Here is a 17,698-nt window from a genome sequence, read left to right as displayed (position 1 = left end):
GTGGAATATGTGTACCAGTACTGTTGTTCCTAAGAATGTGGGGCATGCAACCTTCAGAGTTGATAGCACAGACGAAGACAAGAAAAAATGTCCAGTAAATGTGGGGTCTAAGGTGCATACCTCAAGAGCTGTGAGCACTTGTTAAATAGAGGAAATGTGTTTCATACTGGCAAAGATGAAGAAGTGCTCAAAGCTCCTCAGATATTCATTTTAGAACCCATGTTTCCTCGACATTTTTTCTTGTTTCGGTCCAAAATACCACCTCTGAATGTTGTCTACTCTACAGTTTTAGCAACTATAGTACCAGAACATACATTTCATCATCAGTGATATCAGAACAGTTTTCACTTTTACCTTTCTATCATTTGTTTCCGTTAGGCTATTACCTCAAACTGATATGTTTATCCTTCTCCATTACCCTTGAAAGTTTGTAAAAATGTCACGGAATCACTTGCCTTTGGTTAACGGGGTCCCGGGTTCGATTCACAGCCGGATTGGGGATTTTTCTCTGCCCGGGGACTGGGTGTTTGTGTTGTCCTCATCAGCATAATCATTCATGTCCATGGCTAATTTGGATTATTTAAAAATTGGACTGTGTAAAAATTGGGACTTTGTACGGACACTGATTGTGCAGTCGAGTGCCCCACAAACCAATCATCATCAACGGAATCATTTTGTATACACATACATTTAAAGGTGCCAGTAGTGTTACACTTTAGTGCTCTGTAAGGTCATTGGATGATGTTTCTGGACATGGGTTCCTATTCAAAATATTATGTACTTACTCCCATCTACAAGTCCTAGAAGTTCGTAATGGGAATTTCCAAGCACTGTGTATAGAGAAAAAAAGTCAGAAAATACTGCAAGGTATGTTGAAGATAGGTGAGGTGTTACTGGGTTTGGAGGGAGGCACAAGAATTTAAACTTTGTGATAAATCTTATAAACTGCCAATCAATGGATAAAATCAGATCATGGAGAGTAACAACAAATGTATTAATTATTGATTAATGACTTTTCAATTTTGTCATGAACAACACAGTACTAAAAGTAAATTCGTTGCCTTTGGAACAGACAGTTTGCTTTGGCAAAGGAGCAGTAAATTTTCAAGCTTGACAGATGTACTTCTCAAAAGTAACAGGAGGATTAGTTTCGTACTTATAAAAATTGGAAAGAAATTAGTTTGTGTGATTGTGTAAGGCAGTACACGTAATATCAGTTGGGTATAATAAGATGTCTTTATCATGTGATTCAGGTAAATCATATTTGTGTTAGGAAAGTAGTGAGGGAAGCATTTCCCAGAAGATTAGCTAGACAAACATATAAATTAATTACAATATCTTAAGGTAGGGAAATAGCAAGTGCAAAGAAATTGTGGTTTAGGAAATAAAAATGTGTCAGATAACAACAAAAGGATTTAAAGTAAAGTGTCCAAGTGGGTGTTATGAGCAAAAAGCTTGTTGCGCAACATGTTCCCATTCGTTACTTCAGAGGTGTAATTCCAGTGGATGAAAGGGGGCTGCTGCTTCTATCTCCATCGACATACAGTGAGTGCTATTGGCACGAGACATGAGCAGTAGAGATTCTTGGTACTTTAATTCTTACCAACAGCTCATTATAGGTCATGTGCAACTACTACTCAGTATTTACATTCACATCAGTTGGTCGAAATACAGTAATTTTGGAGATCGGGATGATTCCTGAATGTGTGGTATATTTTCTGTAGAATTTCTTGTAGAATAAAAATTTTAAGTTCATTTAGTATTTCATGTTAACTATGTGCTTTTCTCTTCTTTGCAAGTATTTAGATCTTATTGAGTATTTATTATGAGAGTATATACTGGTGAAGTTGTTCTATGTCTGAGAAATTGATACTAAAGCAATTTAATCATTCTCTTTTCTTTATTTGTCTGTTTTGTGTGGTTTGTTGCAGTTTATGCTATAAGAGAAGCAGCCACTTTGAATTTAAAGAAACTTGTGGAAAGATTTGGCCCAGAATGGGCACAAAACACAGTCATTCCAAAGGTTGTAGCTATGTCACGAGACCAGAATTATTTACACCGTATGACTTGCTTGTTCTGTGTAAATGTAAGTATTAAATATACGTTATTTGTCTAATGCTCCCAGTTGGAGTGCTTAAACCATGTTTTTTTTATTTTGGTTATAGGTTTTGGCTGAAGCGTGTGGTGGGGAGATCACAGCGAAATTAATGTTGCCAACTGTATTAGCAATGGCAAATGATAATGTTGCAAATGTAAGATTTAATGTTGCAAAAACTTTGCAGAAGATAAGCCCAGTATTGGATCCAAGGTTTGTACTAATTTTTGTCATTGTGCTACAGTTCTCCAGGGCAATGTTTTGTGTGCATATGGCACCAAACATATACTAGGTGTGTATAAATTAAATTATGACTGTACACCTTGCAAAAATGTAAACAATCAATAAATTTGTTGACAATTAATCCAATATTGTGGACTTCTTTCGTGGCACCCACTATGGCTAAACTGGGATGAGTGGTTCTCTCAACAATATTCATCTTATTCACTGTATCCAAAGCAGAGTGCCGAGGCTGGTGAAGAATTGTGAGAGTGAAGAACAGCAGGGGGGGAACGTAACAATATAGAGACAGAGAAACATCAATTAAAGTCATGGGTAGTGCACAGTGGGGGAGGGGGGAGGTGTAACTGGAGAGGTGCACATTCTACCGAGCATAGAACAAAATTTGACTGGTGGAAATGGTGGCAGCACAGGCACTAGTTAAGTTGAGACTTAAAATTGACCCAACAGCACATCCTTTAGGCTTATAATTCTAACTTGAACATTTCAGAGACACTGGTGATTGTGGTGAGGATTCTGTTTCTATGGGTATGGAAGTAGCACTTTGTGCAACAGTATAATAAACATTACCATTGATCACAGTTTCAGTACTGATTAAAAAGTGTTGCAGTGCATGCTGCATGGCATTTAGTCAATATAGATGGCTGTTTTTGTCCATTTGCTTTTCCCACGTTCAACTAACCACATTTCTCTCCAATCTTCGCTTTGTGTTTGTATGTGTGTTACTGTAATCTCCACTGTTTTCTCAGTTATCTCCCTGGAAGTCTTATCTTTATATTCCTGGACACAGCATGCTGCTATTTCCTTTGAATCTTTACCTCTCGCTAGTGCTTGTTGCTCCCTAATAACGTACATCAACTATCGCCTGACAAGCCTTCATCTCAAGGCAAATGCTGTGTTCTGAAGAAAGTGAGGTAAACTACTAAAAACCAGAAGTTAGGATTATAGGTCTGAATAATGTGCTGTTGTGTCAATTTTAAATCTCAATCCGACGAGTTCCTGTTTTGCCACCACTCCTACTCTTCAGATTTTATGTTTGTAGACCTAAGTACATACCATATTTATGTGCCTACCTACCAGTCCTTTGTATGAACAGTGAATGGTCCTTAGTCATAGTACTGTGTGTATTCCACCCAGAGCTTTCTGTGAAGGAACACATAGCTGAAAATGACAAACTACACTGAAAAATTACGGGAATTCTTTCTTTATTAAGTTGTCTAAATTTGTATGGTATAAAAACTGTTATATGTTGCTTCAAATTTTTCTGAGAGAACCATTTTAGTAGTAGTAGTAGTAGTAGTAGTAACAGCAGAGCAGCAGCATTTTCTTACTGGGATAATGAAATAAGGTGAAGCTATGTTCTATTTATTCATATAAGAGTTACTGTAACACTGTGTCTGCTTAAAATTACATAATATTAAATGTTTTGTTACAGTGTTATTCAGACACAGGTTAAACCAGTACTGGATAAGCTTCATGTCGATAGTGATGTGGATGTAAAATATTTTGCTTCGGAAGCTATTGCAAGTATTGCAGGTAAAATCATTTCCTGTTTGTTTTATAATGATAATAAATTATCTAAGATATCAAGAATTTGTAACAGGAATGGGATGATGAGCAGCAAGACTGTCTTAATGAAACCAAATAAAATTTCATAGATCAATGGCAAGCTTAATTCGTAACAATGCAACATTGTCCTCAAAGGCGATTGACAAATATCACTTAAAGTCTTAGAGGAATGGAAGCTTGTGGGGTTTGTCACATATTTAATGGAGAGATAGAAGAAAAACAGATAATTGTTCTCAGTAATTGTAAAAATATTACTGTATATAAGTCAGTGTTGCACATGTGCTAAGATACCTGGGAACTTCAGTGTGTGAAATAGTTGCCCATAGTATGCCAGGGAACCCTGTTGGTGGAGTTTACTGTAGCTCTTTCGAGTGGATTCTCTTCCATGATGACAGTTACGTAGTCATGACATTATGATAGTGAAAAGAATGTCTTTATTTGTTAAATAAGAGCTCATCTACCATTGGTTATCCACATTCAGAAATTCCACACTTAGTTATTGTGAAACACAAATAAGGTAGGTTATGTTCATAAAAGAAACTGCCATTAAATATTTGCTATTACTTGTAGATGTTTCAATTCCTCTAATCGTGATGCAATTACATTCCATGTACAGTTCAGAGAATGGCTGAGTTTTTGTTAAGACTGATTTCATTTAATATAACGTGTTGTTAATTTAATTTAACTTTGCCCACTTATTAATGCAAAGCCTCATTTCTTTAGAATGTGATTTCATCTCCTGGTTTCTCCACACAACTGTTTATCTTTTAACCATGAAAAGAGAGAATCTGTTTGGTATTACATACCTTGTTCTGAAACATCAATAGTTACCTGTGGAGCGTTTGAGGTTCCTCCAACTACTTTAGGACTTCGTTAATGTTGAACGTGTACCATGAAATACCACTGTGAACAGTTAATTTCTTTGTTGTGGCGTCTTGAAATCTGAAGTAGATTTTTCCTTGTTCTTGAAAATAAATTTAAACTGCATAACAAAACACAATAATTACTGTTCACTCAGTTGTTCGTAAACAGACAGACTAATATCTCCCTCTGAGAAAATGCTTCGTTACTTTTAGAAGTATTGAATAGGATTGGGGAGAAGAGAAGTTTGTGGCACAGCTTGACCAGAAGAAGGGATCGGTTGGTAGGACATGTTCTGAGGCATCAAGGGATCACCAATTTAGTATTGGAGGGCAGCGTGGTGGGTAAAAATCGTAGAGGGAGACCAAGAGATAATACACTAAGCAGATTCAGAAGGATGTAGGTTGCAGTAGGTACTGGGAGATGAAGCAGCTTGCACAGGATAGAGTAGCATGGAGAGCTGCATCAAACCAGTCTCAGGACTGAAGACCACAACAACAACAACAACTACTTTTAGAAGTAAGATGTTGAATCAAACATTCTTTACATGCTTCTGCTTGTAAGATATTTTTAAAATTGCACTTCATGATGTTGCTTGTTTGTCATCTTGTTTTTTACATTTATTATAAATTGTAAATGAAGCAGGCAAAAAGGAATACAAACGTCTCAAAAATGAGATTTACAGGAGGTGCAAAATGGCCAAGCAGGGATGGCTAGAGGACAAATGTAAAGATGTAGAGGCTTACCTCACCAGGGGTAAGATAGATACTGCCTACAGGAAAATTAGAGAGATCTTTGGAGAAAAGAGAACCACTTGTATGAATATCAAGAGCTCAGATGGAAACCCAGTTCTAAGCAAAGAAGGGAAAGCGGAAAGGTGGAAGGAGTATGCAGAGGGTCTGTACAAGGGCGATGTACTTCAGGGCACTATTATGGAAATGGAAGAGGATGTAGATGAAGATGAAATGGGAGATATGATACTGCATGAAGAGTTTGACAAAGCACTGAAAGACCTGAGTCGAAACAAGGCCCCGGGAGTAAACAACATTCCTTTAGAACTACTGACAGCCTTGGGAGAGTCAGTCCTGACAAAACTCTACCATCTGATGAGCAAGATGTATGAGACAGGCGAATTTCCCTCAGACTTCAAGAAGAATATAATAATTCAAATCCCAAAGAAAGCAGGTGTTGACAGATGCAAAAATTACCGAACTATCAGTTTAATAAGTCACGGCTGCAAAATACTAACGCGAATTCTTTACAGATGAATGGAAAAACTGGTAGAAACCAACCTCGGGGAAGATCAGTTTGGATTCTGTAGAAATGTTGGAGCACGTGAGGCAATACTGACCCTACAACTTATCTTAGAAGCTGATTAAGGAAAGGCAAGCCTACATCTCTAGCATTTGTAGACTTAGAGAAAGCTTTTGACAACGTTGACTGGCATACTCTTTCAAATTCTGAAGGTGGCAGGGGTAAAGTACAGGGAGCGAAAGCTATTTACAATTTGTACATAAACCAGATGGCAGTTATAAGAGTCGAGGGACGCGAAAGGGAAGCAGTGGTTGGGAAGGGAGTGAGACAGGATTGTAGCCTCTCCCTGATGATATTCAAGCAATAAAGGAAACAAAAGAAAAGTTTGGAGTAGGTATTAAAATCCATGGAGAAGAAATAAAAACTTTGAGGTTCGCCGATGACATTGTAATTCTGTCAGAGACAGCAAAGGACTTGGAAGAGCAGTTGAATGGAATGGATAGTGTCTTGAAAGGAGGATATAAGATGAACATCAACAAAAGCAAAATGAGGATAATGGAATGTAGTCGAATTAATTCGAGTGATGCTGAGGGAATTCGATTAGGAAATGAGACACTTAAAGTAGTAAAGGAGTTTTGCCATTTGTGGAGCAACGTAACTGATGATGGTCGAAGTAGAGAAGATATAAAATGTAGACTGGCAATGGTAAGGAAAGCGTTACTGAAGAAGAGAAATTTGTTAACATCAAGTATAGATTTAAGTGTCAGGAAGTTGTTTTTGAAAGTATTTGTATGGAGTGTAGCCATGTATGGAAGTGAAACATGGATGATAAGTAGTTTGGACAAGAAGAGAATAGAAGCTTTTGAAATGTGGTGCTACAAAAGAATGCTGAAGATTAGATGGTTAGATCACATAACTAATGAGGAGGTATTGAATAGGATTGAGGAGAAGAAAAGTTTGTGGCACAACTTGACTGGAAGAAGGGATTGGTTGGTAGAACATGTTCCGAGGCATCAAGGGATCACCAATTTAGTATTGGAGGGCAGTGTGGATGGTAAAAATCGTAGAGTGAGACCAAGAGCACTAAGCAGATTCAGAATGATGTAGGTTGCAGTAGTTACTGGGAGATGAAGAACCTTGCACAGGATAGAGTAGCATGGAGAGCTGCATCAAATCAGTCTCAGGACTTAAGACAACAACATTATAAATTGTGAGTAAAGTGGGAAAAATTTAGTCCTTGACAGCTTTGTTAAGAAAGAGAATCATGGAAACATGATTATAATAATGCAAAATCCTATTTTTCTGCTAACAAATGTAATATGAGCTATAGTCATGAATTTGAGTTTCAATGCTTTGTGTTTCTTTTCCAGGGTGAACATGACTGATATGTTAACCAGATGCTAAGTGGTTGTAAGATGAATGTGAGTAGCTTGTAACATTTTGATCCAAGATTATTGTTCTAAAATATAAAAGTGTATTTTGAACCGTTGCTGTCTTTATTCAATGATAATTGTAGGTTACAAAAGTTGAAAATTATGTGACAATTTTTTGGGTAAATTTAAAATTTATTTGACCTTTATCTTTACCATTACTTGAGACTTTTATTTTAGCTTGTGAAGTTGTTAAAAGTGTTTCCTGAGTGTCTTCAGGTGCATTTTCTCTAGTGCTTTGGCATATATTTACAATGTGTAGATGAGGTCATCCTGTACACATACTGCTTGTCACATGCTTCATATGCAATATCAGTTTTTCACTCCAGCTGGTTGATGCTGAAAGAACTGTATGAGCTTAGGAAAACCATCTTGTAATATTGGATCACTACGAAGTTAGAGCACCCTTCTTTTCTCCACCACCACCACATTGAAATCTGCTTCCACTGTTCACTGTTGCTGTGTTACAGCCAGAGTTTGCAGTACAGTTTAATGCTGGCTGTTGAGCTGCAGCATTTGAGGCAGCAGCAAACAAATGCACATCTTGTATAATGTTTGATTTTATTGCTTCCTTTCTACAGAAGAATGAAATTGATATTTGTAAAACAGCAAATCTTTATTTTGTTCTCGCAGAGGGATTTATAACTAGGTCCAGAGGTACAAGTGACGTGTACAGTTAATAAGAGAAAGCAACCATTACATTCCTGAGAACAGTGTCCGTTTCTGGATGTGGAGATATTTAACCAATAATAAAAACAATCTTTCTGCGTCTGCTCCACTTTTGGCCCGAAAGCTAATAACTGTCCTCCAAAAACTCCGGCGATCATCCAGATATTACTATTGAAGACCGAACGCAAAGTGGTGTTTTGAAACACTTAGAACACCTGTTTTAACACTTTTCAGTTGTTTGATACTGGCAACTTACCATTTCCATCAATATTATCACATAAGTGTTGTTGGTGCCTGCATCATGTTTTTTCCCCTTAAAAATAATCTGCAGCTCATTGTCTATTAATTAGCATATCTGCTTTTAGATTGCCCAGTCCCATGTTTGATTTATGGCCGGGATGGAGATTTTCTTCACTTGGGGGGCCGGTTGTTTGCATTGTCCCTAATCATATAATCTGATCTTCATCACAGATAGACTGGTCACCAAAGTGAGGTCAGGTAGATAGATAGGAAGACTTGCATCAGGCAGCCGAATAAACACAGACGAAATCTCCTGGCCAATAAAGCCATAGTCATTTAATTTTTCTGTAAGAATATTGCATATCTGAAGCAACTACATAGTGAAAAACACCCATTTCATTGAAACTAAAAATGTTTCTAGGCCCATATTACCGTACTGGGTGTAGCAAAGTGCTGGTCTTGCGATATTCCACAGCCCAATTTTGTACGCTTAAAACTACTAAGTTTTGAACAGATCCAGCCAGGCATTAGATAACCCCAGTCTTCAGTGTTCCCTCCCAGTATATTTCTGCATGAAGGAATGTTTTCACTTGTCTCGTGAGACTTTTTAAGAGGATGGTTTGAAATGTTTGGTTTTCAGAGCAAAGAACATACATATTTGGAAAATCCAAGATGGAAGAATGGCAATATTATGAAAAAATAGTACTACACACCATATAGTGGAGGTGCTGAATTGCAGATTGGCACAACAAAAAGACTGCCAAACAAGTAAGCGTTCAGCCAAAAGGCCACCTCCTGAATTAAACAACATACTCACACACAGTCACACTAACACAACTCATACACACATGACCACTGTCTCTGGCTGCCAAGGACATATTGTGATCAACAGCATGAGATGGGAGAAGCAATCTGAGTGGTGGGGGTAAGGAGGAAGCTGGGGAGGGAGGGAGGGGGAAGGATAGCAGGGTAGATGTTGCAGACATTAAAGTGCTGCTTGTGGGAGCACACAGTTGCAGACATTAAAGTGCTGCTTGTGGGAGCACACAGGGAGAAGGTGGGAAGAGGGTAGGGCAAGTAGTTGCTTTTGGGAGGTTAGACAGTTGGTGGGGGGGGGGGGGGGGGGAGGAAAGAAGAAAAGTAAAAAATTGTGGGTGCGTTGGTGGAATAGAAGGCTGTGTAGTGCGAGAATGGGAACAGGGAAGAGGACAGGTGGGTGAAGGACAGTGTTTAACAGAAGTTGAGGCCAGAAGGGTCACAGGAATGTAGTATATAGTGCAGAGTGAGTTCCCACATGCGCAGTTCAGAAAAGCTAGCATTGGTAGGAAGGATCCAGATGGCACAGACGGTGAAGAATGTTGAGTGTTGGGCATTGTGCTCAGCAGGCAGGTGGCCAAGTTATTTCTTGGCCACAGTTTGTTTGGGGCCATTTGTGCAGACAGACAGCTTGCTAGTTGTCCTGCTCGTGTAGAATGCAGCACAGTGGTTGCAGCTTAGCTTGTAAATCCCATAACTGCTTTCACAGGTAGCTCTGACTTTTATGGGATATATGATGGTGGTAACCAGGCGGGAGTAGGTGGTACTGGGAAGATACGTGGGACGGGTCTCACATCTAGGATGATATAAGCCGTGAGGCAAGAGGCTGGGAGAAGGGGTTGATTAGGGATGGATGAGGATATTATGAACGTCCAGTGAGCAGTGAAATACCCCTGGCACGACAAGAGATAGTCAAAATCCTGAGGAAAATGATTCAGTTGCCCCAGTTCTAGATGGTACTGAGTCACGGGAGAATGCTGTTATGTGGCTGGATGGTGGGAGTTCAGGAGGTGGTGGGTGACTGGTAAGATACAGCAGAGGAGATCTGTTTGTATATAAGGTTGAGAGGGTAATTACGGTCTGTGAAGGATTCAGTGAGACCTTTGGTGGCTCATTGGGCTTAAGAGGACCAGTTGAAGCAAATGGGGGAGATGATGATTGAGGTTCTGGAGAGGAACCTGGGCAGATCATCCTCATCCTCAACCCATGTAACAAAGACATCATCAATGAATCTGAACCAGGTAAGGGATTTGGTATTCTGGGTGGTTGGAAAGGATTCCTCTAGGTGGCCCATGAATAGGTTGACATAGAAAGGTGCCATGAGGATGTCCATTGCCTTTCCTGGGATTTCTTTATAGGTGATACCTTCAAAGGAGAAGTAATTTTGAGTGAGGATATGGTTGGTAATGTTGACCAGGAAGGAGGTTGTCGGATAGAAATATGTCAGGCATATGGAAAGGTAATGTTCAATAGGTGCAAAACCATGGGCATTAGGGATGTTAGTGTAAAGGGAGGCGGCATCAGTAGTGACAAGCAGGGCATCATGTGGTTAAGGAACTGAAACTGTAGTGTGTCCATAGAGGAAATGGTTGGTATCTTTTATATAGGAGGGAAAGTTCTGGGTAATAGGCTGAAGGTGTTGGTCTATGAAAGCAGTGATTCTCTCTGTGTGGGAACAGTGACCAACCACAATGATGCATCCTGGGTGGTTCAGAAGCATTTATAAGTTGGGAGTGTGGGGACCAGTAGGGGTGAGTTGACAGTCTGGGGAGAGATTCTAGGATGGGCATAAGGATTGAGGAGAGACTAAGGATACTACTGGAGTTCAGGAATAAGATCATTGTTGGAGTGTTTGTAGGTTGTACATGTCAGTAAACGAAGTCCTTTTGCCATGTAATCCTTGTGATTCAAGGCAACAGTTGTGGAATCATTTCCAGCAGGTAGGATTATAGGGCCGGAATTTGTTTTTACATGGTCTGTTGCAGTTTGTTCTGCAGATGATAAAGTTAGTTTGCACATTGAAGGATTTGGAGAATTATGGTGGGGCAGGGTTCGAGGTTAAGAAATTCTGGAATGTAAGATGTGGTGATTTGGGAGCAGTGGTGGTGGATCACACTTGGATCAAGGCATGAACTGATTCAGGCAGGCTTCTACATTTGTCTTTGGTTGAGTCTGACTGGCAGGGTTGGTGGCAAAAAATGTTTTGACTATAGCAACAGGGAGAAGGGGAGGAGGTCTTTATCAAGTCCAGCATGACTGAATTTGGAAGTGGGGCAAGAAGTAAGGCCATTGGAAAGAAGTGATACTTCTGTGGGACTACGGCTTTTGGAGGAAAGGTTCGTGACTGTGTTTCAGGTCTGCTTAGGTTCTGAATTTTGTATGATGGAGGGAGAATGTCTTTGAGGGGTAAATTTAGTGGGTCTGTAAAGTATATTTTGTCAGCTATGAGGGGCTGTGGGGGAGATTTAGAGACTGCTGTAGAGCTGGCAGATAGTGGTAGTCCAAAGTTGAGATGCTGTAGTGAAAGCCCCTGCAGTTCCTGGAGGTAAGAGTTTCAAAGTGTGAGGTAGGATCCAGGAATTTGGGATTGCAAAGTGGTTCAGGCCTCATTTTCATGATTTTGCAGGACAGTTTTGGTGAGGGTTAAGGACTGGTGGAATCTGAACAGATTGAGGTCATTGTGGAAGAGAGGGTAGCAGCCGAAGATGGATAATTTGATGGTGAGTCCATTGGGGGATTCTATGAGCCAAGCAATAACAAGGGAACAATATGTGGTACTGGGTTATGGTTAGGGATAAGGAAACTTTTGTGTATTACCTCAGATGGAAAGAGCAAGAATCCAAAAATATATGGGAAAAAATCACAAAAGGGCAGATCAGATAAAATCTGGGGAAACAAGATGAAACCTGAGGGAGTAGGCTGATAGTGAGAGGCAAACACAAAGTGAAATCAATGTGAAAACACAGTGAGATGTGAAGGTTATAATGTGGGTTGCAGCTTTGTGGGCAAGTATGTATGAGGAAGGGAACAGCAGATGTGACTAGATTAGGTGAAGTTAGTATGTGTGTGAACTGGAATAATAGATGAAAAATCTTGGGTGGGGAGAGGTTCATAGGATGAGGTACAAGGTCGTGGGGCACCGGAAGGTACACACAAAAATACGTGAGAATGACGTAGGAATTGTGATCAGTTTGAAGATTTAAGATTAATTACATTGGTGGGAGTAGTGTGTGACATTGCATGCTGCCCCAACAATCAGCAAGGTCATCTAGCCATGTGTTGTGTGCGGCCGAGACAGTTGATACAGTGCAGCTGTTGTGTGTGTGTCTGGTTTGGTTTGGAAGGCAACATGTAAGATGCAGGGTATAGGAAAAGGATGGACACTAAGTGTAGTAAAGCATTAGAAAATAGTAACAAAAGAAAACAGTGCTGGATTATGGGATGGAAGAAAAACTATTAAGCAAAATAAAACAGTGGAAAATACAGGATGGAAAATGATGTTAATATGAAGTGGATAGATTGTTACTAACCATATAGTGAAGATGTTGAGTCAGAGATAGGCACAACAAAAAGACTGCTAAACAATTAAGCCTTCAGCCAAAAGTCCTTCTGAATTAGACTACACACACACACACACACACACACACACACACACACACACACACACGTCCGCATGAATGGCCACCAGTAAACTGTGTCCAAGAAACTGCTGGACCATCTAGCTGCTGAGCACGCACACTGCCCATCACATCTTTCTTCACTTAAGTGATTGCTTCACAGCCTGTGCCATCTAGTTCATTCTTATCAACAACAGCTTTCCTGAGTTGTGCAGTTGCGAATCCTCCCTGCACTATATCCAAAGTTTCCGTATCCCTCCTGGCCTCAACCTTTCTTAGTTCCTGTCTTTCGCCCACCCATCCCATCCCCTTCCCTGTTCCCACTCCAGCGCTACGCAGGATTCTGTTCCACCAGTGTCCCCACCAACCACAATATTTTTACTTTTCTCCTTTTCCACAGCACCTACCCCCACCCTCCGTCATACCTCCCGACTGCAGAGTCCGACCTCAGCAGCTAGAGACAGTGTCTTGTGTACAAGAGATGCATTTGTGTGTGTGTGTGTGTGTGTGTGTGTGTGTGTGTGTGAGAGAGAGAAATCTATCCTTTTCATAATGTTGTCATTATTCCATCCTGGATTTTTCCCACCCTCCCCCTGCCCTCCCTGCCCACCCACCCTCACCCTGCCCTCCCTGCCCACCCACCCTCACCCTGCCCTCCCTGCCCTCCCTGCCCACCCACCCTCCCCCTGCCCACCCACCCTCCCCCTGCCCTCCCTGCCCTCCCCCTGCCCTCCCTGCCCTCCCTGCCCACCCACCCTCCCCCTGCCCACCCACCCTCCCCCTGCCCACCCACCCTCCCCCTGCCCACCCACCCTCCCCCTGCCCTCCCTGCCCACCCACCCTCCCCCTGCCCACCCACCCTCCCCCTGCCCACCCACCCTCCCCTTCCCCTCCCCGCCCACCCACCCCTCTCTGCTCACACACCCACCCCCCCTCTCTGCCCACACACCCCTCCCTGCCCACACACGCACCCACCCCTCCCTGCCCACACACCCCTCCCTGCCCACACACCCCTCCCTGCCCACACACCCCTCCCTGCCCACACACCCCTCCCTGCCCACACACCCCTCCCTGCCCACACACCCCTCCCTGCCCACACACCCCTCCCTGCCCACACACCCCTCCCTGCCCACACACCCCTCCCTGCCCACACACCCCTCCCTGCCCACACACCCCTCCCTGCCCACACACCCCTCCCTGCCCACACACCCCTCCCTGCCCACACACCCCCTCCCTGCCCACACACCCCTCCCTGCCCACACACCCCTCCCTGCCCACACACCCCTCCCTGCCCACACACCCCTCCCTGCCCACACACCCCTCCCTGCCCACACACCCCTCCCTGCCCACACACCCCTCCCTGCCCACACACCCACGCTCCTCCCCTCCCTGCCCACCCACACTCCCTCCCCTCCCATCCCTGGCCACCAACACTCCCACCCCTCCCATCCCTGGCCACCAACACTCCCCACCCCTCCCAACCACACTGCCTCCCCTCCCAACCACCCTCCCCTCCCAACCACACTGCCTCCCCTCCCACCCACCCTCCCTCCCCTCCCACCCTCCCTCCCTACCCTCCCTGCCCACCCACCCACCCTCCCTCCCCTCCCATCCCTGCCCACCCACCATCCCCACCCCTCCCCTCCCTGCCCACCCTCCCCTCCCCTCCTCTCCCTGCCCACCCTCCCCTCCTCTTCCTGCCCACACCCACCCTCCCCTCCCTGCGCGCACACACACACACACACACACACACACACACACACACACACACACACTCACTCACTCACTCACTCCCTGCACGCGTGCGTGCACACACACACACACACACACACACACACACACACACACACACACACACACACACACACACTCACTCCCTGCGCGCGCGCGCCCACACACACACACACACACACACACACACACACACACACACACACACACACACACACCCTCCCATCCCTGCCCACCCACCCTCCCATCCCTGCCCACCCACCCTCCCATCCCAACCCTGCCCACCCACCCACCCTCCCATCCCAACCCTGCCCACCCACCCACCCTCCCATCCCAACCCTGCCCACCCACCCTCCCATCCCAACCCTGCCCACCCACCCTCCCATCCCAACCCTGCCCACCCACCCTCCCATCCCAACCCTGCCCACCCACCCTCCCATCCCACCCTCCCATCCCAACCCTGCCCACCCACCCTCCCATCCCATCCCCTCCCTGCCCACCCACCCTCCCATCCCAACCCTGCCCACCCACCCTCCCATCCCATCCCCTCCCTGCCCACCCACCCTCCCATCCCATCCCCTCCCTGCCCACCCACCCTCCCATCCCATCCCCTCCCTGCCCACCCACCCTCCCTCGCCACTCCCATCCCTGCCCACCCACCCTCCCTCGCCACTCCCATCCCTGCCCACCCACCCTCCCTCGCCACTCCCATCCCTGCCCACCCACCCTCCCTCGCCACTCCCATCCCTGCCCACCCACCCTCCCTCGCCACTCCCATCCCTGCCCACCCACCCTCCCTCGCCACTCCCATCCCTGCCCACCCACCCTCCCTCGCCACTCCCATCCCTGCCCACCCACCCTCCCTCGCCACTCCCATCCCTGCCCACCCACCCTCCCTCGCCACTCCCATCCCTGCCCACTCACCCTCCCTCGCCACTCCCATCCCTGCCCACTCACCCTCCCTCGCCACTCCCATCCCTGCCCACTCACCCTCCCTCGCCACTCCCATCCCTGCCCACTCACCCTCCCTCGCCACTCCCATCCCTGCCCACTCACCCTCCCTCGCCACTCCCATCCCTGCCCACTCACCCTCCCTGCCCACCCACCCTCATCCATACCCCTCCGCCCCTTGTGACGCACATAGGCACCCTCCCATCCTCCCACCCTGTCCCTGTGTGCTCCCACAAACAGCACTTTACCATCCCCCATCCCTAGCCTTTTATCCCACCCCACCACCCAGATTGCGTCTCCCATTGTGTGCTGTTGCTCAGTCGTGTGTGTGTGTGTGTGTGTGTGTGTGTGTGTGTGTGTGAGGCCTTTCAATAAACTCACAAAGAGGTAGCGCCTAATTATATTTCTTTGGAATGCCTGAAAGTATAACAACAAGATTGTCTTACACAGCACATGTATGATAGTGATAGTCTCTTGAATAGTGTGTCTCAGATCACTGAATCAAAAATATCATGGGTACATGATATGTTGTTTTGATAAATAGAATGTGGTGGTGATTTTTTCACATTTGATGTTTGCTACTGCCATAGTTTGATTAATTTATCTCATGCACAAAGTGTTCTGTAAAAAATTTATGTTTGCAAAAAAGAGTTTCATTACATTATGAGAAGTTAAATGACATTCTTTGAATCTGAGCGTATGGTTGGTCTTTTACAGCCTCAGCATCAAAAGTCCACAATATTTCCCCCTGTATTGGCTGGGTTCCATTCGAACCAAAATTTCTGTAGTATCTCATCGTCCCTTGAAAGCAATTGCAGACCAGTCTGGTCAGTGTTGCATATCATATAGAGGTGTGGTACTTCTCTGAAGGTAGTTGGGAAGCACCTACAGGAACCTTGAATTGTCATGCCAGAATGGCTCTAGTGATGGAGTTACGTTATGCGTAGCTGACACGTAATAGATTAAATCATACTTTAAATTCAACAGTAGGTGAATTGTGCAATAAATAAAAATATTTGAAAATAATCTTTTTATAATGATTTGATTCTTCAGTTTCTCCCGGTGTATTTGTTGCTATTTCTTGCTCGAACAGTCCATGGGTATACTGCTGGTTCATAGTGTCCAATGGGCACAATATTTTGGCGATCAGACATGTCGCCATCGTCATGTGTCGCTACGACAGATTCGGACGCCTACGTCTTTGCGATCGCCGGCGCGCGGGCACGGACCGCGATGAGAGCGGCCCGTGGAGGGAGGGGATTTAAATCGGTCGCCTGACCTCAGGAGCTCAGTTCGTCAGCGCACCTGACGATTGCAACATGTCTGATCGCCGAAATACTGTGCCCGTTGGACACTATGAACCGGCAGTATACCCATGGACTGTTCGAGCAATCTTTTTATAGATCACAATTTACTGGTTTCATAATTTAATATGTGAAACATAATTTAAATTTAACTTATAACAAATTTAGAAAATATATGTAATTATTCAGTTCTCAGTTTTAATATTTTGGGGAACCTGTTTTATATAGCAATTGTTGAATGTTGATAATAAATGATGTACTGAAGACATGGTGTGCTTAAAACCAGTTTCATTTAATTTTTAATGCGTGCAATTTTGTAATTTTTAATTTTATATTTTGCAGGCTCATGTTCAGTCAGATACCAGTCCACCAATGGATGATAAAATGTACCATACACATGTAGGATCTAACCAGTGAAGAATACATGTAATTACATAAAATTCATATGGTCTTCATTTTGCATCTCATTATCATTTATTTCTTACAGTAAAGTTTATTTTATATATATTACTCATTCATTTCTCTGCTCACTCTCTGTTTCATTTCTTAAATAAAAGTCTGGATCTTTTTATGTGGCATATTGTAAATGTACTGTAATTGAGTTGTAAAGGCCCTTAAATTGTGACAGCCATATTGCTCTTTAAATAAAATATTGATAATAGTTACAGTTTCTTCATTTTAAGTTCCATCAGTATTGTATTACTAGATTTCTCCATGCTATGCTGAGACAAGAAAAGATACCTGGATACCCAAATATATTATGTAATTACCTAATACATCTATTACATTTTGGCTTGATGACTGATGGACCAATTGATCTTGTATCCTCTTTCACCAAAGTGCTGCCCAACAGGAAACAAGTAACCAAAACAAATTTGAGTAAACACACACATTGTGGCACATGTAATGGGGTCAGGGGGG

General features: G+C 43.7%; 1 protein-coding gene across 1 annotated transcript in view; it reads left to right on the top strand.

Moving 5' to 3' along the window:
• LOC126416666 (serine/threonine-protein phosphatase 2A 65 kDa regulatory subunit A alpha isoform) overlaps positions 1-17,438 on the top strand; it is a 117,826-nt gene extending 100,388 nt beyond the window's left edge. Inside the window, exons 9-13 of the mRNA XM_050084465.1 lie at positions 1,932-2,086; positions 2,166-2,308; positions 3,771-3,871; positions 7,390-7,440; positions 17,120-17,438. Coding sequence (XP_049940422.1) covers positions 1,932-2,086; positions 2,166-2,308; positions 3,771-3,871; positions 7,390-7,394 — 404 coding nt within the window. The 3' untranslated portion in view covers positions 7,395-7,440; positions 17,120-17,438. The remainder of the gene's footprint in view (positions 1-1,931; positions 2,087-2,165; positions 2,309-3,770; positions 3,872-7,389; positions 7,441-17,119) is intronic.
• The last annotated feature ends 260 nt before the right edge of the window (positions 17,439-17,698 follow it).

The sequence above is a fragment of the Schistocerca serialis genome, chromosome 8 (assembly GCF_023864345.2).
Source record: "Schistocerca serialis cubense isolate TAMUIC-IGC-003099 chromosome 8, iqSchSeri2.2, whole genome shotgun sequence".
In the NCBI taxonomy this organism is placed as follows: domain Eukaryota; kingdom Metazoa; phylum Arthropoda; class Insecta; order Orthoptera; family Acrididae; genus Schistocerca; species Schistocerca serialis.
This window is presented reverse-complemented; position numbering and strand designations above follow the sequence as displayed.